The 23,264-nt window shown below is 31.1% G+C and overlaps 1 protein-coding gene, 1 long non-coding RNA gene and 2 other non-coding genes across 6 annotated transcripts; 3 read left to right on the top strand and 1 right to left on the bottom strand.

Annotated features, from left to right (window-relative positions):
- Nucleotides 1-2,476: 2,476 nt before the first annotated feature.
- On the bottom strand, nt 2,477-6,695 carry LOC100798721 (ABC transporter F family member 1). Its single transcript, XM_003543404.5, has 6 exons — nt 6,466-6,695; nt 6,158-6,377; nt 5,343-5,416; nt 5,027-5,237; nt 4,704-4,938; nt 2,477-3,833 (listed from the first exon to the last, which is right to left on the bottom strand). Exons 2-6 carry the CDS (start codon nt 6,359-6,361, stop codon nt 2,776-2,778), a joined length of 1,782 nt encoding a protein of 593 aa, XP_003543452.1. The 5' UTR covers nt 6,362-6,377; nt 6,466-6,695; the 3' UTR covers nt 2,477-2,775.
- A 9,953-nt stretch (nt 6,696-16,648) lies between these two features.
- On the top strand, nt 16,649-22,983 carry LOC121173351 (uncharacterized). 3 transcript variants are annotated; one of them, XR_005888019.1, is made up of 4 exons: nt 16,649-16,969; nt 19,015-20,572; nt 20,891-20,974; nt 22,534-22,983. It is a non-coding gene; the product is annotated as an uncharacterized lncRNA (long non-coding RNA). The 3 variants fall into 3 exon arrangements; XR_005888018.1 differs by lacking the exon at nt 19,015-20,572 and adding an exon at nt 17,105-17,203; XR_005888020.1 differs by lacking the exon at nt 19,015-20,572 and having other exon boundaries at nt 16,651-16,969.
- Nucleotides 16,676-16,872, top strand: MIR530E (microRNA MIR530e). Its single transcript, NR_126662.1, has one exon. It is a non-coding gene; the product is annotated as a microRNA MIR530e (primary transcript).
- On the top strand, nt 20,260-20,410 carry MIR530B (microRNA MIR530b). The gene has a single exon (NR_048917.1). It is a non-coding gene; the product is annotated as a microRNA MIR530b (primary transcript).
- Nucleotides 22,984-23,264: the final 281 nt, after the last annotated feature.

The following is a 23,264-nucleotide window of genomic DNA, read 5'->3' as shown; positions in this document are numbered from 1 at the left end:
TGCCCCTAGATATGATACCAGCTGTCGATGTACAATGAAATGAATAATGCAAATATACACTCACACACTCACTAAATTCTCAAGTTTGTGCAAGCAGAACACACCACACAGTAGTACTCGAGTTCGGGAGAAGACATATATGCCTATTTAAGATAGTTAATTTGTACTGAATTTCGTTGCGTTTAAAACATTAGCTTATGAATTTATTATAAATATTTTTTTTATTAACTAGTTATCAGCGAATAGTAGAATCATAGTCTCTAAAAAACATAGCCATTTCCACAACAATATTTTCACAATATATAAGAATTAATCATTGAGACATCAGAAGCAAACATCAAGTAACTGTATGATGTATGTACCCAAAAAAAAAGTAACTATGATGTGGACGTTGATAGTCAAGCACAAGAACTTATTTCTTACACAATCTAGGGGGGGTGCAGCTCCGAATGAATCAGATGCTTACACAATTAACTTTTTGCTTTGTGATTTCTATACCCTTGCTAGCAAAATCATGAAGAAATTATTATATAATATAGGATTATGACATTATAATTCTGATTAAATTAGTTTCTGTTGTACGTAATCAAATTTTGTATTTTTTTTAAATTAAAAATCTCAATTACGTGAAGATTGATCGAAATTATAGATATAGTGATCCTGTACCTAGTAATAGTTTCTCAAAATTATAGCTTTATAAGGATACAGATTCTGAGGATAAAGTGAAGTTGGCTTAGAAGATGCTCAAGAAGAATGGTTATGATAGACAACATGAAGAGGTCGACACGGCGCTCAGCTAGTTTTACGATCTAAGTTTAAAATAGGTTTTGCGGGAGCACGAGTCTACTCATACTTGACTCAGATTATGTCAAGTTAAAGTAAGGAGAAATAAGGATGATTGAATAGTTAGAAAATAACGAAAGATGAAAAAACGCCACAAGTTTGATATATTTTGCTAACAAAATTATCATTTTTCAAAAAAAAAAAAAAAGTTCATGTCATAAAGTTACAAACTATTTTTGGGCTTGTCATAAAAGGGAAATTAAGCAATATTTGATATATAGCTTCAGGGGATGGGATACTATAGTATAGAGTGAGGGATGTTTCGTGTTTGTAATTGTGGAGACAGTGGTGTATGGGACGTTTAGTGAACGCTTCAGTATTGAGTACATCTTGTACTCAAATATATTACTACGTTATAATTAAAAATCTCTTTATTTTCAGTATTTTACTGATCAGAGGACATAAGGATTATAATAAACCAAAACTGAAGTATTTTGATAAGATGAAATAATGGTAAATAGTAACTTTTATTTCTGAATATGTAATTCGTTGACAAATGTATCTCTCAAAGATGAAAATATAAAATTTAATTTCTGAAAATATAAAAAGTACGACAAATTTATTCGATCGTTAACTTTCGTCTGTCACTGTTAATAAAATAGCCTATGAAGTACAGAGGGACGAATTTGTCACTGAAAGAATTACCAACGTAATTATACTGACTAGATTGAATGAAAATATAAGTAAAATATCATTTTTGAACGTTAATATCAATAATTTTTTGTTGGACGAAAAAATGTCAATATTTTTTATTGGAAAAAAATGTTAATAAATTATTTTAGACCTAAATATCATGACATTTTATTGAATCAAAACATCAATAAGTTATTATTATTGGATGAAAATGTTAGTAATTTTTTATTGGACCTAAATATCATTATGTTTATATTGAACTAAATTGTTGGACCCGAAATTTCGTTTCATTTAATGGTAAAATATAATTTTAGGATAAATTTTCGTCATTTTTTATCGTTACAAACATAACATTACAATAATTACTTAAAAAATATATTGACAAATATAATTTAAAACAAACATAATAATAACAATAATATTGATTATCAACCATAATTTATCTATGACAATAAAAATTATCCAAAATAAACATTGTATCAGTTTACCAAAATAAATATTGTAACAATGTATATTATTATAAAATTTTTCAAATTATAATAATTAGTCATAATCTATTATAGATAAAAGATAAATATATCACATATTTCACTTATTTGAATCTTGATTATTTTATTAGAGGGTGACAAACAAAAATTAATATCTAAATATATTTGACGCACTTTTTATACTTTTGGAGACTAAAATTAATTTTGTATTTGACACAATTTTGTATTTATCAACGGAGTAAAAAGACGAAAAGTAAAAAAAAATATTATATAACAGATATGCTCTTATATTGTGTCACGTAAACTATTTTATTAATAGTAATAGATGTAAATTAATAATCAAATATATTTTTCTTACTTTTATACTGGGACTAAATTTTATACTAATAACGAGTATAATCAAACCCAATCTAATCTGATATGCGTATACCCCTAAAATAGCTGGGCATTAATAATTTTCTCGGGAAAAATGAAGGGAACTTGCGAAGGATGAAAAATTACTAGGAGGAAGAGAGGCAGAGGAAACTAGTGCAGTCAATATAAAACTCTCGGTAGGTACATATCATTCACATTACATAAGGTCCCCTGCTATCTATCATGCTGGTCAGCAACCAAGCAACTAAATGATGAAAATACAAATTACTACAATCTAACGGGGAAGGACATGATTTCTACACCGATTTCTCTGCAGAGCCATTTAAATAAAAACTACAATCGCCATGGAGAAATCCACCTAACTTACAGTACGTAACGTAGTCCTTAGATGGTGATGACATGCATATGCTGGAGTGTCCCTGTCCCACTATTTTCTTCAGTCAGATAAACCCGCCTTTGACCTTAGGTGCTCCTTGAAATCCATAATGTCACCTTCCCATCTGGTCACAGCTTGATCAGCACACACCCATATCTCATGGGCCACCTGATTTATGAGCCTAAAATCATGGCTAACAAGCACCATGCCACCATCCCATTCATTCAATGCCTCGGCCAATGAGTCAATTGTTTCAATATCCAAATGATTCGTTGGCTCATCCAAAAGTAGCAGGTGAGGCTGTCTATAAGCTAACCATGCGAATATCACGCGGCTCCTCTGCCCATCAGATAAATTCTTCATAGGCATCACCTGCGCTTTACCGGATAGTCCAAATTTCCCAATGGCTGCTCTCATCCTCTCCTCCTCGTTTCCAGGGTATTCTTTTATCATAAACTGGAGGGCAGAAATTTCCAAGTCTAGCTTTTCAGCCAAGTGCTGGTGAAATTGTGCGATCCGAAGGTGATTGTGGCGTCGAACCATGCCATCTAGAGGTTCCAAATCACCAGTCATTAGCTTCAGTAACGTACTCTTCCCAGCTCCGTTGGGTCCAACCAGAGCAATCCTAGAGTCTAAATCAACACCAAAGTCAAGCTTCTTGTAGATCAGATTATCTGGCGTGTACCCAAATGTCACCTCAACAAACTGGAGGACAGGCGGGGGAAGTTTTCCCACATCAACAAAGCGGAATACCAAAACTTTGTCTCTTACCACCTTCTCTGCAAGTCCACCCCGCTCCATTTTTGCAAGAGTTTTCTCTTTACTCTGAGCTTGGCGAGCTAGTTTTGCTGATCCATGACCAAATCGAGCAATGTATTCCTTCATCGAGGCAATTTGCTCCTGCTCCCATTTGTACTGCTTCATCTGGTTCTCTTCCAGTTCAGAACGTGTCTGAACATATTGATCATAATTACCAGTGTAGAGCTTCAGCTTCTTGTTTTGCATGTGAATGATATTTGTGCAGACACCATTAAGGAAATCCTGGGAGTGTGAAACCACAACCAGAATACGGTCAAACTTCTTCAGATTCTCTTCCAGCCACACACAAGCTTCCAAGTCTGCAAATTTTAAAAAACTATGAATCAACAATTATTCCAGGACCAAAGGTGAAACATACTGACAGATGTAACTACAAAAAAAGAGCAAGAACATCTCAAGGTGCAGATATCATATAAACACAGGAAAAAAAATTTAATTTAATTTGAAAGTATAAAGTAACATCAGTGACAGAAATGCAACCACCATAAAATGAAATATGATTGAGATTTACAAGAATGAAACGACTGGATCTGGCATTCACAAATCAACCATGTTGATATTGTTAGGTGACGTGGGTCATTTAATTAGTTTTAAGTTTCTGTTATTGCTGTTAGATGATGTGGGGTATTTGAATAAATTCTGTTATTGCTGGATATTGTTTTCCTAGTGATTGGGTTTGTTTCATTTGCACGTTGGGCACCTGGGAGTTAGTGGCTAGTGTAGTGGCTCAATTTGTTTTATAAATAGAGCAGATTGTCATTGAGTAATGTATTTCTGGAGGAAGAAATAAAAGCCTTCTTCTTTCCTTATATAATTTCTCCTCTGCATTTTATATTTAACAGATATACTAAAGAAAAATTGCTCTAAAAACTATATGCAGTCACCAAAGAAAAGTTGCTCTAATATATTCGCATGATATATTATCTTATCTTGAAGAAATCCTTTTTCTAAAGCAGACACCAAAGAAAAGTTGCTCTAAATCCTATACGCAGAGGCCTACCCACTTACTGGGTATTGGGTAAGCTAGAAGGATTCAACAAATTCATGGCTACTGTTTGATAGACATAATTTCTACAATAGATAAAGAATCTACAGGACCTTCCATTTGAAATCACAAGTGAGACAGCAGAAAAAATCATCACATCAGTCACGTGAAAATCAATGCATACCAAGGTGATTGGTTGGTTCATCAAGTAAAAGAATGGTAGGGTTCATAAATAGAGCACGTGCTAAAGCAATCCTCATTCTCCAGCCACCAGAAAAATCACGTGTCTTCTTTGCTTGCATCTGCTTGTTGAAACCAAGACCAAATAAATTTTCAGCGGCACGCTTTTCTGCAGTTGATGCATCAATGGCTTCCAATCGTTCATAAATACGTTCAAGAGCTTCCCCACCCCCATCATCCTGGACCAAAAACCAATCAACTGAGCCAATGATCCAAAAACACAAGACAATGAGAAAAAAGCAGATTCTATATTTTACTTAAATACACCTGCGCTGCCAAAGCTTCAGCTTCTTTCTCCAAACTCAACCTTTCCTCATCACAGCTTATGACAGCCTCCAATGCAGACATGTCAGAGGCTTCAATTTCTCTGGTAAGGTGATAAATATCCATGTGGTCTGGAATAGGTAGCTCTCGACAACCTATTGCCGTAAGCAGGGTAGACTTCCCACAACCATTTAATCCAAGCAAGCCATAACGTCTGAAAGGAATTTAAAGTAAGCATAATCACCAAAAAATATTCCAACTAAAAATTACAGCATCCTGAACAGAAGAAGAACAGAATTGCAATGTAAGGATGACAAACCTTCCGTAATTTAGCTCCAATTCGGAATCAACTATCAAATCATGTCCATGGAAAGTAACTGACATAGATTCTATCTGTGATGACGGCATAAACAAACACGTCAATACAATACTGATCACTGTAAATGCATGAGCAATTAGCTACACTTAATAAGGCAGAAACATCCTTTTATAGCATAATATTACAGCATTAACCTTCCTCCGACAAATTTGCAATTGGTTAGTATCTGGTTACATTCATGAAGGAGAAGCAGGTTTTTGAGCTTGGCAACATGGTAGAACGCCAATGCTACAGACCAAACTGCTTGGGTAGGCACATGCAAGCAACAATAAGCTAGAAGCAAGACTTGCTAAACTTGAAATGTACTTTTTTTTATAGAACTTATATATTATGGCTTCAGAAAATATGTAATAATAATCAATAAAAGTGTGGGATAGATTATTCTCCTATTTTCCTATTTCCAGAGGGACAATGCAGTATATGCATACAAAAGTAAGCCGAAATATTTTCAAATGAAAAATCAAGACAACTTTAATAGGCCAAACCAAAGGGAAAAATCTTTGAGATAAACTTTTAGGCAGACGGTAGACCCTAAAAAAAAAAAATAATAATAATGTTAGCATAATTTTAGGTAATATTATCACTACATTAGATGGAGCCAAATGCATGGGCATCAAGGTAACTAGACAAGTAAGCACTTTAGGCGCATGTACTTGTTTTGTATTCTTTAATATTTAAATATTTAAAAAAGCAGTTTCTTTGTTCCAGCTCAAGATTGTACATGAGCTGAGCTGTAATAGTAACATGGTTCTCACCCTAATATCCCTGGAAAGAGGATGCGAGCAGAGGACACCGGTGCAGGTTCGATCGGAAATCTGAATGTCCCTAATTCCGTCGGCAAGCTTCTCCGACGACGTCGTTTTGGACGAAGCAGCAGCAGCTGCTGCTTTGCCTCCTCTCTTGGCCGCTGCGGCCGCCTTCTTCTGCGCAGCCTTCTTCTTGCTGGCGTCAGACACCATCTTCAATCTCAAATATCTGCTTAGCAACAATCATCAACTATCAATTTAGAAATTGAGAAAGAAAAAAGGAAAAATCAGATGAATGAAGAATGGAAGACGCAAACCTTGAATCGAAAAACAATAGATCTAGAGTTGTGTGTCTGGTGCTACCGTGAGAGAGTAAAGTAAAATCCCGAGCAAGTGAGGGCTTAGGGTTCTTCAGGCTTCGAATATATACAAGTGTCGGCTTCCACGTGTCCCGGAGGGAGTTACTACCTAAAGTTTAGAATGCTCCACGACTATATTCTATATACTCCCAGAGCTCAGACTGTTAACTTGGTTTAGCATATGCATCACTAGTTCTAATCCTTCGGTCTCTATCTTTTATTCCTAATTTTATTTTATCTTATTTTATAATCTTATCTTATAATAATAAGTCAACCTTCAAGGTTGGGATACACATATCACTCTCGTTAAGAGCTTATTGCAAATAATATTCTGTATATATTTCAAAGTTGACATTGTTACAAAAATAGCAGCTTAAGGATTCATTAGAATAGAAGTCCGAGTCAATAAAAGCAACGGTAAGAATTTGTAACTTTAAGCCTCTAACTATCAATTAAGCAATCAAGATGTAAAAAATTCAATTGCATTCCTTTTGCGATGGGTTTATTGAAATGTAATAGATATCACGACCAACAAAATGCATTGAGTATTATTCAACTTTTGGGGAAATCGTATATTATAAAGATATTTGAAATTATTTTATTTATAATTTAAATTGTCACATGTAATATAATTTGGGAATATTTTAATTGCATCTTTAATTATTGAACATTATTTTTTAATGCATTTAAAATTACTAAGATAATCTCAATTTTTTGAAGAAAAATCTGGGCTTTGTATATTATTTTATATAGTAAAGATTATTGATTATTGTTTTAAGGCGTTTAAAATTATTAAGATAATCTCATACTTTTTAGAGAAATCTGATCTTATGTATATCTATTATATATAATAAAGATATCACAATATATTTTAAATTATTTTATTTATAATTACGTAGTGCATGAAATATAATTAAATAATATTTTAATTGCATTTTATTGTTAAACATTATTGTTTTAATACATTCAAAATTATTAGAATAACCTCAAATGAGATTACATGTTGTCTTAAGAGTCAAGGTTATACATCGTTTAAAAACGCTTCTTCCTTTTAATTTACTGAAGTGTCTTTTACAAGAATAAAATTATGATGATCCTTTAAATCGACAATACATCAAATATAAAAACCCTAGCAATGCTTACTAATTTGAGGTCAAAACAATACTAATATAAAGTTCCACTGTAAAGCACGTACAAAATAAGATTGTTGGATAATTTTTTGTAGCTAGAGATGGATTTTACTTGCTCCATTTTGAAAATCATGAAGCAAAGAAGAACTTCCAATGTAACTGGTTAATTATTTTGCATAAAACACCTATGATTTTTTGGTGCCACAGTCTGTTTATGTTGCCCTGCAGTGTCCGAGGCTTATTATATGTAGACAAACAATGCCGAGGAACAAGTGATTGGCGGTACTATAGCCCCATTTCTCGATTTAAAGTGGTTCTCATTGCCTCAATGCAATTGCAATATAATTCGAGTTAAAATTATCCAACCCCAGTTACCAATTGTATTAATTCGGCAGAGCGAGCAATAGAGCACAATCGTAAATAGTAAACTAGGAAGCAGCCAAATTGGTAGCATAGGTGGAAAAAGAGCAATAGAGTGACACCACTGACTGTCCAACATCCTCAATTACTCATGGCAGGTTCAAACTCCACTAACAAACCTGGCACCAAGGAAATAAGACAAATTATACAGGTAAGCTAGAAAGGACAGACACAACCTCTTCTTCCTTACAATATTAATACCATTCTTATTTACATTCCGTCCCAACCCCATTCATAAAATTATCAAGAGTACTAAAGAGATAGCTAAGCAAATTCGTCCTTCAACACAAAGTAGCCAATGGATGGCTGAATCAGGTTATTCCCATGTTATTTTCTAAATGAACTGCAGGATTGTAGGTTATAAGGTCAATGGACCAGGTTTAGATGTTTCTGAATTGGGTGCCTTAATTCTTCAATGTAAATATATTCTCTCCCAATATTCAAACTATAATGTGAAGTTTGTAAAGAGTTGTTGCTCACTCTTTAGTCAGGGTGGCATTTATTTACTTTTTGATCATGAATGAAATGAGTTGATACTGTTTGTGTAAAAAAAAAAACACAAAGTAGCCAAGTGGGACAAAATATTCTTCCATTTGCATCGTATACTAACAATAACAAAGTCTATAACATGAACATAATTGTTTAATCATGTAAATTAAAGACCCTCCTATTAAGTGCAAAATTTTCTATAGCCTTTTCCACACCTAGAAATTTTTTTTATCTTTTTCACTATAAACTGGAAGAAAAATTGACGACTCTATTGTACCGAAAGGCATAACCAAATCAAATCCTTTATTGCCGAGTATCATCAAATGATCACAAGCCCAAAGCCTCACATAATGTGACAAGCATAGGGATTTTCGTCACTGAACATCTGCGACACAGGATGATATTGCCCCATGTAGTTATTAGAGTATTCACCATAATAGTTGACAATGTTCGATCTGCTCCGTTTTCCTCTGGCCATTACCACCACCACCCTCATTACCCTTATCATTGTGTCCTTCGCGGCCACCACCATTGCCACCCATTTTCTTCTTTTTGGCTGAGTCATTCTCTCCTTTGCCACCACCCTCTTTCTCACTTTCCTTTTCCTTCCCCTTCTCTTTCTCCTTCTTGGGAAGGACAACCTCAATCTTCCTCTTAAACTTCTCCGACAACTTCTTTGCCAAAGCTGCCACGTCCATCGTGCCCTTCGCCATCACCATCCCCCTCTCTCTATCTATACCCGCATGTCCTCCTTCAACACCAACATTGTTGGGTTTGACGATGGTGTTTCCTTTTTCTTCTTTCCCTTGTCTTTGTCCTTGTCCTTCTAGTGCCCACAATCACTCTTCTTCTTACGCTTCTGCAATTAAAAATGAGTGATTAGCACTAATTAACAATGCGGGAAAAAGATGAGAAACAAATTAAGGAACTAAAGTTTGATTATTGACTTAAGCACAGAATGGTAATTAGAGGTATCACTTTTATTCCAAAAATCAATTAACCCGCCTGGGAGGCCGATTCCAGTTATAGTGAGAGTTTGGAAGAAGATATTTACAACTCTTCACATTTACAAATTCGATTTGGTTTATTCCACATTCTTTTGTTTAATGGTTTCTAGTTCATGTTTTATTTGATATTGGGGATATGAAATACTTCTAGTTTTGTCTTACAATCTATGGAATGAAAAATATCTAAAGCAAATAGAATAGCCATTTCTTTATAATAGTTTTTATATATCATTAATTTTTTCTTGACATATAAAAAGTATTAAACCAATAAACCCTCCGTGAATTTGATTTTGCCAAAAGCACACGCGGGGAAGAACGTGGAGCCCAGGAAGGGAATTGTTTTGCTTCTCATGCACTGTTCATTCATTCCCTTTGGTTTCATTTGATTTCCATGCAACACTTTGTACGGCATGTTTGGTTATGTCGTCTTTCAACTCTCTTTTTTTTTTCTTAAAATTTTTCCAAAAACAATTAATCTTATAACAAATTATTTCATACACATAATTATACAAACATTAAATTAAGTTTAAGTAAATAAATTAAGTGTTTATTTAATAAAGTTTTATCTCACAAAAATTTATATATATAATTATTTATGAAATTTAATCAAATAAATTATATAGAATTTATTTTAACAAATAAGAATCGGAACACCATTTTTAACAACTAGGACAACTCAAAAGAATAACAAATCATGACTTTAATCAGTTTGACTAGGTGTAGTTTGAAATATTTATTTATAAGAAATTACACACAATGTTGCATAGTTGTATATAATCCACGAAAATAGAAAAATCACTTAGCGGTTAGTTAATTAGTTAATATAACAATTTTAATATATGTAATTATTTATTTTATTATCTTACTGATTCGTGTGATTTAACTATTAACTCACAGTGACCCAATGCCGTTGTCAAGTCAGTTACCGGTTCAAGTTTTAAACATTCATTTTAGCTAAGAATTTTCAAGTGAATTTATATATTGTAGCAATACGTCCAATTTGGATGGAAAAGTGAAGAAAAAAGGTTTGTTTGATATAATTAATGATGCAAATATATATCCTTATTTATCTCACGTGTAATTTTTATTTTGGATATTTATGTCTTTTATATATATATATATATATATATATATATATATATATATATATATATATAAATCGTTTTCCTTTCTTACCGGTTAACATAATGCTTAATTACTAATTTGTCCCCATATTATTTTAAACAGTTTAATTTGATTTTCAAATTTTTAAAAGATTGAATTTAATCCTCAAATTCTTAAAAATGAATCAATTTGATCACCAAATTTTTAAAAGGTTCATTTTAGTATTCAAATCCTTAAAAATAAATCAATTTGGTCTCCAAACTTTTAAGAACTAAAGGACTAAATTGAACCATTTAAAATAATTTGAGAACCAAATTGATTTATTTTAAAAAAATTTAGAATCAAATTGAACATTTTAAAAATTTGAAGACGAAACTCAACATTTTATAAATTTAAGGATGAAATTGATAATTAAGCATTAATATAACTTTCTACTCCTTTTTAACTTTATTTCTTTATTTTCTTTGATAAATGAAACACTCTTAAAAAATGTTTTTTCGTTGATTATGATATTAATAGGAATTTGCTCTTGAAAAAAACAGAAACAAATAAGCATACACAACATAAATATTTTTTTTAAAATATAATTTATTTTATATTAAGAGTCAATCATGATTTTGATTCTAATTTTTAAAGAATTCTGACACAAAAAATCACAAATATGACAAAATATGAGGGATAGGATAAAAATAAATAAATTAAAATTTGTGAATGACTGTATCATCATCAAATTTAATTTATCCGTAGAGATGATTATTTTTTTTAGCTTATATTACTTTTTATCTCTTTCACTTGCTTTTAAATTTAAAAAATAACAATATTATATAATCTACGTCTATATTTTAATTTTTAATTTTTCTATCTTACCCGTGCAAAAAGCACCCGTATATATGATAAATGCCACGGGCATTGGCTCTAGCTAGTATCCCTAATAACAATTGGGTGTCAAGGCATGTGCACAACGTGTCGATCGTGGAGAAACATCGTCCAGATATGGGCTGGGCTCGAACAACTTTAAATACGTGTAAAATTATATATTTCCCTTCCGCCAGTAGCGTTTCTTCAGCGGGAATTTCTTTGTGCACCGATGTTTTTTCTTCTACACCCACACTTATTCATTTTTTCCAAAATTACTCCAGCTAATAAATGAATTCATAATCCATAAGAGACTTCCGAATTCATAATCCATAAGAGTAAGTTTATGAATTCGTAATCCGTAAACTTATGGATTGGCAATTCATATGTACGGATTATAGATTTTTTTTTATTTTATTTTTTTAAAAATGTTTTACAAATTAATGGTTCATGCATGATTCGAACATGTGACTTTCACATTATTAGTACCGTACTCTAATCAACTGAGTTAATAGATTAATTATATTATAAAATAATTAATGTTTCTATATATAATACTAAAATTTCTAATGTATATTTAATTCACGTGTAAATTTATATAATAAATTTTATAATAATTAATTTTGGTATAATAATTATTTTGTTTACATATATAAGTTTTCATGAAACCTATCTTTATGTAAACAAATTAATTATTATACTAAAATTAATTGTTACAAAATTTATTATGTAAATTTACATGTACATTAAAAAGATTTGAAATCTGTACATACGAATGGGTAATTTAAAAAAAATAAAAAAATATTAGATATACAATAAAAATGTTGGGTGCAGAAAGAATTCCTTCCTAGTTGCACGTTCCTTTGATAAGAAAGGATGGAATATGGATGCCTGTAGTTGTACACTTGTAAAAATTGATAAAGGAACCAATCCAAATAAAATTAGCTAAAGTACAGCAAAACAATTAGATACTTCTAAAAAAATCATGCACACGCCCCCGAAAGAGAGTTAGATTTATTTAATTGTAAAGAAAAAAATATTGATCGTTTAATTTTATTCAAAAAATTAAAATAAAAATTTGTGACATCTTTCTAAAATAATCGTGCGCCTTTGGCTCAATAATATTTATAATTCTTAAAACAATTGTGAATTTTTAATTGATTTTTAACTCTCTTTTTTCTGATTAATCCATAAAAAAATATTTTATCTTGTTAAATAATTCTCCTTCCTACCAGACTTTTGTTACTTTTTTTTCATCGTGTTATTTTTGTTTCTCATTCAAAACGAGTTTCTTGTTTCTTCTTTTTATATATATAATGACTTTTCCATTTTATCTCTTATTGTAAACGAATAAAATAATTAATTCATGAAATATAAAGTAATTAAATAAGAAATGAATTTAAAAACAAATATATTCTTGAGGTGCATCTCGACACACCACTTTTTTTTATCTCTCTCTGAACACTCCTGGTCTACAAATTGACCAAAACCAATACTTTTTAAGTGGTGTAAAGACACCTTCACTCTTCAAAGCAAGCGAATCACTTTTGCACTCTACCTCCAAATTAAACCACTATATATCATCAATAGATTTTTTTTCTTTCTAAGGTAGACTCTCTTCTTTAAGCATTTACATTGTCATTTTTAAGCACATACCATGAGTGTTGGAATACTTTGTAGTTGGCTATTCACCGCGTTCCCGATCGCGAACAACTATAGCGCTCCACCATCATTAAAAAACTTAAGCACTCCTCCTATCAATGCTGGTAAGTCTTTGTGAATAAAGGTTTGTTGAACAAATTCATATTTCATAAATCAAGTGATATAAGTAATTAATGTATTCAAATTAAGATTGAATCATTCAAATATTATTCGAATTTGATCTTTGATAAAAATAATTTTTTACAACACTTTATTTATTTTTTAGTTGAATTTTGAATTATTCAGAATTCATATCTTTTATGAATTTGAGAATTAAGATTAAAAAAAATTATATCTCATAAAGATCTAAATTTAATTCTGATTATCAATATGAAAAACCTTCTTTTTATAAATAATATGTCTAATACATTTTAAATGCACATTGAACTCTATGAGACTTGCATTGATCTTAATAAGCTTTCAAGATTTACTCGTCTAAATTTTTTCTTAATAAAAAAATGCTTGCAAGTATTTTTTAACTCAAAATATTTAACATGAACAAGATCAAAGGTTAATTTAGACGCCATTCAATACTAAAAAAAATGTTTTTATAAAAGATCAAAGTTAAACAAGGAGGCCACTAAAAAAAAGACAATTTTTCTATAGATAAAAAACTTATTATCATATAAATAACTTTTAATCTAAATAAATTACTTATGATTGCATAATCAACATTTATTCTTCTAGTTCTTAAAAAAAAAAAAAAAAAAAACTCCTCTGCTATACATAAACTAGATTCTAAATCTAGATATTTTTACGAGAGAAACGTCATGTCATATTATACAATTTTCTAAAACAAACAAGCTGTGGTCCAAGTATACCTACCGTTTCAGAAAAAAATGTTCATGCCATAAAATTATTATAAATACAATTTAAAAATATAACCAATTACATATAAGATTAAAAATAATGTTTTTAAAGGCTAAGTGTATTTTTTTTAATTGAAAACAATTTACTCAAGTCAGATATAACAATTATAAATCATACAATTCTTCTTCTAAATATTAATTTAATGATTAGACTCATGTTATATAATGCAGCATAGGTATGTGGAGAATAAGAAAAGGAAAAAAATAAAAATAGAGTAAGATGATGATATGCGGCTGATTTTGAAAATGCATGGATCACTATCGGTGGTCCGGTACCACGGTGTGTGTTCAGACAAGCCGCCCTTTAAGGCCGGCTCGATGGTCGCATTCAATAACATAACCTGCTCCACTTTCCTCCTTATGCCGCACCACATATCTCGTTTAAGGATGTCATGTGATTTTATTCTTTTAGTCTTCTCTTTGCTCTAATATTTTTGTTTTTGCAATTAATATAAATTTTACATTAAAAAACATATATACTACATGACGTGAATGATAATTAAAATATATATATACACTTATCAAAAACAAATTAATATTAAAAGATATAAATATTTCTAATGATAACGTAATTATCAAATACAAAAAAGCATGAATAATAAACACTTATCTGTAAAACAATTTATTAAAATATTGTTTTTGTTGTTTATTTATCTTTATAAAGATTATAAAAAATATGTTAGAATTATCTTTATTTGCATAATTTTTTTAATAAAATTAACATGTTAATATAACCATTAGCAATTTGTATTAGTAGTACAATGGATTATGATAAATCAATAGTACCAAAACAACGACAACAATAATGTTAATATTAATGATTAATGATAGAAAACAAAAGCCTGAAAGCAACAATTCTCTGAAATCTGAAAGAGGTACAAGTAGGCGTAGCGTTTCTGAAGCTGGTGGTGCCTTACTGCCAACAGTGGAGTACCAGTGTCTCAACATGAACCTCATTTTTTTATTTTTGGCCAACCCCAACAATTTAAGAAAGAATTGAAGTACCGCATGAGCTGGTGGCAACTGAGTTGCCAATTGATTTTCACGAGTGAGTGACTAGTCACTAATGAGAGCGAAGGGAAGGGAAGGAAAAAGATTAGGTTTGGCCCATTTACAGGCTAGAATTAGAAAACATATATGCAATTCACTTTTTGAGTGTGCAAATTTGTCCACAATCTACACTTTTGTTTTTTAATATGTGTTTCATAATTGTTTAATGTGTTTTAATTTGGATATTTATTGGGAAATTCTAAATCGTTATTTGAATAAAAGTTTTCTCAGCTTTTGCTAAACTTATTATTTGGAAATTCTTAACTATAATCCAAGCATGCTATATTAATTTTGAAAATAAATATTCTTATAATAATTAACTAATCTAAAAACACATACACTCATTTTATTGATGATATAACCATCAAATGAGGGATTTTTATAAGCTTTTTAGTGTAGAATGTTCATATAGAATCATTAATTTGAATATCTGCACACACATTGACTTATAACTAAACAATCATATTATCTAATTACTATAGTAAGTTTTGTTTTATTTTTTACACACTTATAAGTATTTTGAACTTATCAAAATTTTATATTTTATACCGTCTTAAGTTTTATTAATTTAAAAAAAAGAAGAAAAAAAGACGAGACCCATAGATTAATTAACACTAATGATTGAATTCTATATTAATTAAAAAATAATACAGAAAGAGAAGGGGCATACTGTATCTATATTTTGTCAGTTTGTGTTTCACTTTTCTCGTTACAGAAAACAGAATACCCACAAGGAGGCAAGTGAAGAGTCTGCCCAATATCCTACGTGGCAGTCTCCCATTTGTGGGGAGATGAAATCCCACGTGCTAGTGATGGTTTGCGTCACGTGGGCTTAGACCAGCTTGTTGTGTGGCAGACATGCCCACACCTCTTTCTAGCTAGCTACCTTTAGATATCAGCAAGAACATAACCATAAATAATAATGGAGTTCGATCAAGTTCTGCGCGTCCTTATCCACCCATAAACCTATCCCTATCAAGCTTATATTTTTTTTAACCAACATATTTTTATGTTGAAAATTAAGAATTAATTTTTTGACATACTAAAATTCATTTAAAAAGTTTATATTTTTTAGTAGATATTTTTTTATACATATAAATCAATAATTGAATACATTATCATGTACTTAAAAGATAAAATTATCTATCCATTAATAATAAAAAATTATCTATCCAACATGTTATATGTTGACAAGCTTATAGAATTTCTATTCTTTGTGCCTCACATTTGGTTTTACCAAAATGACTAAAATACACTCAAAACGAAAAAAAAGAAGATAAAATAAGCACAAGCGTCTGGTGTGAATATTATCATTATTTTATAGGAGGAAGGACATATGCCATTTATCTAGATAGATTATGTCTCTACAAGAATTGGTCCAAAATCTTTGAGTGAATCACTCTCAGCCCTCTCTTGCTCTCTCTCTCATAATCCCTTTCAACAGGAATTTCCTATTATAAAAGTGTTGGCTTGCGAGCAAACTTCTTACTAGCTATATACTTAGCTTGCTATATTATATAGCAGCTGGTCATTATTATATACGTTGATGCCGATATGTTGCCTTTATCTGCATTTGCACCTGCACTTTAAGTACTCAGTTTCTCTGTGACATATAAATAATATAACTATGTCAGTTGAGGACTGAAGAGATCAATATATTATTATATAATATGGGAATAGAGGGACCGAGAACGAGGTGCAGGTGCATCTGCAGGTGAATGCCATATTGGATTATTGGCCATGGTTTAACTTTATATACTCAAGCTATTTGTTTGCGTTCAGTGGCTAGCTTCTGTTGTTGCAGCTGCTTGTGCTTCCAAGTTTTTTATTATAAAGGGTAAGACATATCATTGCCTCTTCTTTGAATTTGAATATACATGTACGGTCCATTTTGCTCCTTGAGCTCTTCTATATATGATCCATATCTCCTTCTTAATGTACTACAACATGTGCTATTTTTTGTGGTATATAGATACACACGCACACAGACACAGTTCCTATGCAGATCTAGATCCATGTACGCACGGAGGGTGGAATCCAATCCGTAATTAACGTTCAAATTTTGACAAAGGTAGAATGAGTTTCTAACTCAGCTAGCTAGCTGGCACAGCACCCTTAGTCAGAATTAATGTTTGAATGATATTAATTATGTTCTGTAAACCTACTTGCTTCCTTTTCCCTATCAACTGTTTCCAGATTTATACCCAGAATTAATTAACTAGAAAAAATTAGTCAAATTAAAGGTGTTATTTTATCCAAAATTTGACCACAAAAGTTTTAACAATTATAACGTGTACTGGAGGCAGGCTAAGAACCGTTACTGATTTTGTCTGATTGTCTGAATGATTCTGCAAAATTTATCTGCAGAAAGTCATGGAGAGGACTTGAGAGTTCATCCCCTTTTTCCTTCCCATTCTTAGCGTATTATAGTTATGAAAATGACACGAGTCAATTAATTCTTATACCCACTTGTTTGCTATGCTTTATTTGGATATTTTCATGAAATGGAAATGATGGAACCCTCAGTTGCTTTTCAGCCGATGATTTTCATCAAATTTCTTGAATGCACATGTGATCAATTAACTTGATCAAGTTCTATCTCATCTTCGAGATTATTCCAGCTTCGGAATCTATACTTTTCACTTCTTCTAAAGCCCATTTACTCCCTGTCCCATATGGTAAAATATATAAAAGATTGATAAAAAGAGAGAAAACTTGTGAGAGAGCGTATTATGCCCTAGTGGCAGTTAGTGATAAAACAAACTGATATCATATGAGAATACAATTTACATGTAGTAATTAATTTGAACAGGCTTACGCATGAAACAAGGTGATATTGGCTTCTTCTTTTAGCTTGACGATCTAAGAACTGTACGTACACAGCTTCAGTTGAATACCTTCTTTTGGGGTATGGTTGAATTAAAATTAATTTACATGTAACATTTTTTTTAAAAAAAATATCGAATGATGGTATTTTTTGAATTGATTTTCATTTAGGGATAAATCTTAAAAATGGATAGGACTCTGTAAACAAAAGTTGTAAGTTTTTATACCACTTCAGTTTTAGAAAATGTGATCATGTAGTTATAAGTTTTACAAAGATTTTGCTAGGCTTTTTGAATTGAGGGTAATTTTCAAAATTATTAAATGAAAAATACTTTTTAAATTAATTTTCATTTAGAAATAAGTTTTAAAAATGGTTATGATTTTATAAATAAAAGTTGTAAAATTTTACATGACTTCAATTTTAAGAAAGGTGATCTTGCAACTAGAAGTAGTATATCGATTTATGACTTTTGTTTGCAAAATCATAATTACATTTACAACTTATTTTTAAATGAGAATTAATTTGAAAAGAAATCCCATTTGATAATTTCTCAAAAAAAAAAACTCGGAAATGATAAAAAAAAGCCCAGCAAAATCTAGAAAAAGGAGAGTAGAAAGGTTTAGAATCAAATCTCTATGCAGAAAGAATTGAAGGCGCGCGGTGTAACTCAACTTTAGGATAAAGCGGATACGATGGTTCAAATCTTAACCAATCAAAGGGGTCAGTTCAGCACTAAAGTATGCACATTGCCAAATAATTGTATACCCCTTTTAATAATATAAAACTACAAAATCCAGATTTCCATACTTTTGCTATTAAGATGTATATTTAGCTTTACAGATAATTTACATGCCTTTGCTTATTGATGTACTGGGGTTATGCAGTATTATGGTCTCTGTGGCCTTAATACACAGTAACATCTTTGTATTGCTTGTTTTTTATATCACTGGTACCATTTTATTAATATAATCTTTGTTTGCTGATAAAAAGAAAAGATTTTGCTACACTGGCCGACTAATCACCACTAAATAATTATTTCTTTTTACTCTAAACAGGGTTTGCTGACATTTGCCATTTACATATATTGAATCTGCCTTCCTTCTTTAAATTGAGATGTTGGTATTCTACAAGGAAAGAACTGAAGACACATGAAAAATTATAGTACGATTTTGGTGTAGTGGTGATTTTTACTTTTAAAAGCAACAGCAATTGGGTTCGATTGTGCTTGTGTGCATATTGGGCTGTGTTTTACTGAGGTCCTTATACCCTTTATCTAGCTGGCCCTTTTTTCTTCTTCTCATTTTCTTTCCTTTGGGAATGGTCTAGTAGCTAGCTTTAGACATCAGAACAAAGATAAAAAAACTTCTCACCAAAAAAGAATCAGAACTAAAACATAAATGGGAGAAACTAAAGTAGAGCTGTACAACTATTATTTGGGGTGTATCGTAAATGGAAGGAAATGAAATAAGAAAAAAAATAACAAATATGATAAATAACGTGATAAAAAAATAGAGAAAAATAAAAAATAATGAAGTGAAAGTGAGATAAAAAGAAAAAATAACTGTACTATTTATATTTATAACAAATGATGAAGATATGTCTATCCTTATCGGCTCATAAACCTATATCTCTATTTATATTTTTTTATATTAAAATTTGGATGGATTTTCCCTCCTCATTTGCTTTTAGGAGAGTGAAGATGTACAGTCATATTTGTATAATAAAAGAAATGTTTGATAGAGAAAAAATATAAATATAATAAGATTTATGATATAGTATGAAGAGAGAGATAGAGAGATAAGATATGATGGTGAAGTGTTTAAAATAAATAGATATTTATATATCATTACTTAATATAAAAAAATGAAAGAGGAGAATAAATTATGATAAAATAAAATGATGTAAGATGATGATTAATTAAAATAAAGAGAAAAAACAAGTAAAAGTACAAGTTTAGTAATGATGCACTAATAATGTAATCATCTAATCATAAATTACAATATGATTTTTAAAATAATTTTATAAAAGTTAATAGATTTATTATAAATCATTTTAATTTTTCTTTAAAAATATTATGCATATATAAATATATCATAATTCTTTCCTTTAAATAGGATGAACATACGCCACTTATACAGATATATCATTACTAAAATCGGTCCCAAATCTTTAATGATTTGAGTGTATCACTACTTCACTGGCACCCTTCTCTCTCAATCCCTTTCACTAGGGATTTCATATATAGTGGGCCATGAGAGCAGGCCATTGTACATGTTGATGCACCAATATGTTACCTGTATCTTGTATATCTGCATTTGCACCTGCACTTTAATTTGCTTGGTTTCTCTGTAACATAAACAAGAGAAAGTGAGGATGAGAAGAAATATTTTATGTAGGAGTAAAGTGACCAAGAACAAAGGTAAGGTGCAGGTGCCTCTGCAGATGAATGCCATATTGGATTTGATTTAACTTTACTGATGAAGATGAAGCTGTTTGTATGTGGTTAGTACTTAGAAGCTACTGTGGTTGCGGCTGCATTTTTATCTTTTTTTCAAGTATAAAGGTTGGATTATATTAAGGGTAATAAGGTCATCGGAGCTTTAGATATACAAGGTCCCTTTTTTTCCTTTACCTTCTATGTCTCTCTTAATGTACTGCAAGATCGATATACTATTTATGCACACACACGCAAACACAGTTCTTATGCAGATCTTGATCGACATACGGAGGTGGAGTCGAATCCCTAACTTTTTAAAATTTAGAATAGGGAGTAGAATGGGTTTCTAACTCAGCTGGCATGGCCCTTAGTTGTTATTGAGTTGTGAATGAAGTATATGTTTTGTTAACCAATCTATGAAGTGTTTGCGCCCCAAAATTTCCAAGAATAAATTAGAAAAAGGAGTCTGATTAAATTAATCATTGGTTCTGAAGGGGTTCCAGCCATCCAAAATGAGCATGAGGAATGAGGACACTACGCGTCCAGGAGGCTAAGAACTGTTACTGATTTAATTAGAGGTAATCCTTTTTCCTTCTCATTCTAAGCTTTTTATACTTATGAAAATGACACATTTCATTAATTCTTAAAACCACTTGTTTGCTATGCTTTTGAAAAAGTTGCACCAGTACTCCCTTTATATATATATATATATATTCAGGAATGAGAAATGATGGAACCCTCACTTGTTTTTCAACCTATGATTTTTTGCGTGAATGAACATCTGATCAATTAACATGATCATTTAATTAAACAGCTTTGGAATCTGTACTGATCTTTTCTTCACAACCCCGTTAACTCCCACCCAATTCCCACTCCCAAATGAAAGAATATATATAAAAGATTGATAAAAAGATCGAAGAGGAAACTTGTGAATTGTGAGAGAGCATATTATGCCCTAGGGTCAGTTGGGATGTGAAAAAAAAACTGACTTGCATATGCAAAGAGGTTGTTTCCGGATTCGAACCCATGACTAACAAGTCACCAAGGCATAACTTTACCACTGCACCAGAGCTCGCCCTCATTAAAATAATTTAAAACTAATTTAATTTAATTTTTTTATTGAATTACTTTTTCACACCCCTATAGTCGATGGTAAACAAACTGATACCATATGAATAAGAATCCAATTTAGTAATTTTGATCTAATATGCAAGAAACAAGGTGATATAACCCAATTCTCTTTGCTTATTGACGATCTAATTAGAACAGTCATATATATATAGCTTCTCTTGGGGTATGGTTGAAATTGAACCCGCATACACTGATACACTGACCCCAGTTAAATGATTCCATATATATAATATTAATATATGTATTTTGCTTAGAATTGTGCACAATATCTAGAAGACTCTGAATGTCAGGAACATATAAGATATCAGAAATATATTTTAAACACGTCAAACTTTCAATAGCAACGACACTGCTCCAAACAGGGTTGTTCTTACCTTTGACTTTTCCTGTTGACCCTCTCTGTGATTTTTGATTTGGGCAACCGTTGAATTAAACAATAAGGGTGGAACTTCATACACTTAATGACTTCCCATAAATCACAAGTATCAAGATAGACTTCCATTTTAACAGTCTAGAGGTGATAATATTTGTCATCCAACACTGGAAGTGAAATTGGAAGGAATGAACCTTCTAGATTCAGAACTCTGAAGTGTGTTTGTGTTTAAGAATTATGAGTAGGTTCACTCAATCTCACAAATCCCTCCTATGAGAGCTCTAGATATCAATTTATTGTTTTCAAGGTTTATGAGAGGAAAATAAATAAATAAAGAGAGATATCTATTATTTTATTGAAGCAACTATATACAAAGAGCACAAAGCATAAATGATATATACATCCTTTATTTGTAGGTATAATAGCATAATTTTAAATTTAAAAACAGAATCATAGCTCCTAATATCTCCTAATATTTTAAATTTAAAATTAAAATTAAACTCCTAAAAATTAAGAAATAGGTTGCAGCTGTTATGACACATTTGCAACAGATTTTCATATCTTTGCCACTAAAAATTTTGTTACATTAGCCGAAATCACCACTAAATAATTATTTCTTCCTAATCCAAGCAGGGTTTGCAGACAATTATACGTGCTGAAGCTGCCTTTGTTGACTTGAATACCTTCTTTGCAATGTTGGTATTCTAGTTCTAGACAAATGAAACTGATGAAAACACATGGATGGCATGAATTTCAATAAATATGTCCCAGTTTCGAAGTCTTCATCGGGGATGATGAATTGAGATAATCGAGGATTGATTTGTTATTCTCACTGAATATCAAATTCCTGGTTTTGATGGTAGAGTCTTGATTTTTCCAGCAAACGATCATTATATATTGAACACGACAGTACCTACATAATCGTTTTTTATTTTTTTATTTTACAATGGCCAGGCAGTTCTTAATTAACTACTCTATATAGAAAATTGCACATGTTCTGTTTCTGAACTTTACTTAGTTTTGTTTTTTTTGTAGTCGTCAATTTATTTTTACTTAATTTGGTTGCGACAATCTTCTACGCAATGTGTGTGCCTGTTTATGTATTTGTTTACAACTTTTCGTAGTTCGAACTTGGAATTCCGATGAAATTTTAACACTTCAAATTCACAAGTGCATGGTATTGGGCAGAAGGGATGAAAAATCTGAAAAAATAAATGATGCGTGTAATTTTTTTTAGCTTACCGAAAGATATGGAGATGTATGACAGGGTTATATGTGAAATAAGTGTGAGCTGAAATATGCCCGAAATCAGATTGCGGCAGACTTAAATTTTATGCATCAAAAACTAATATACGAAAATTTTC

Source organism: Glycine max, chromosome 13 (assembly GCF_000004515.6).
Source record: "Glycine max cultivar Williams 82 chromosome 13, Glycine_max_v4.0, whole genome shotgun sequence".
Taxonomy (NCBI): domain Eukaryota; kingdom Viridiplantae; phylum Streptophyta; class Magnoliopsida; order Fabales; family Fabaceae; genus Glycine; species Glycine max.
The sequence above is the reverse complement of the archived record's forward strand: the minus strand, read 5'-3'. Positions and strand labels throughout refer to the sequence as shown.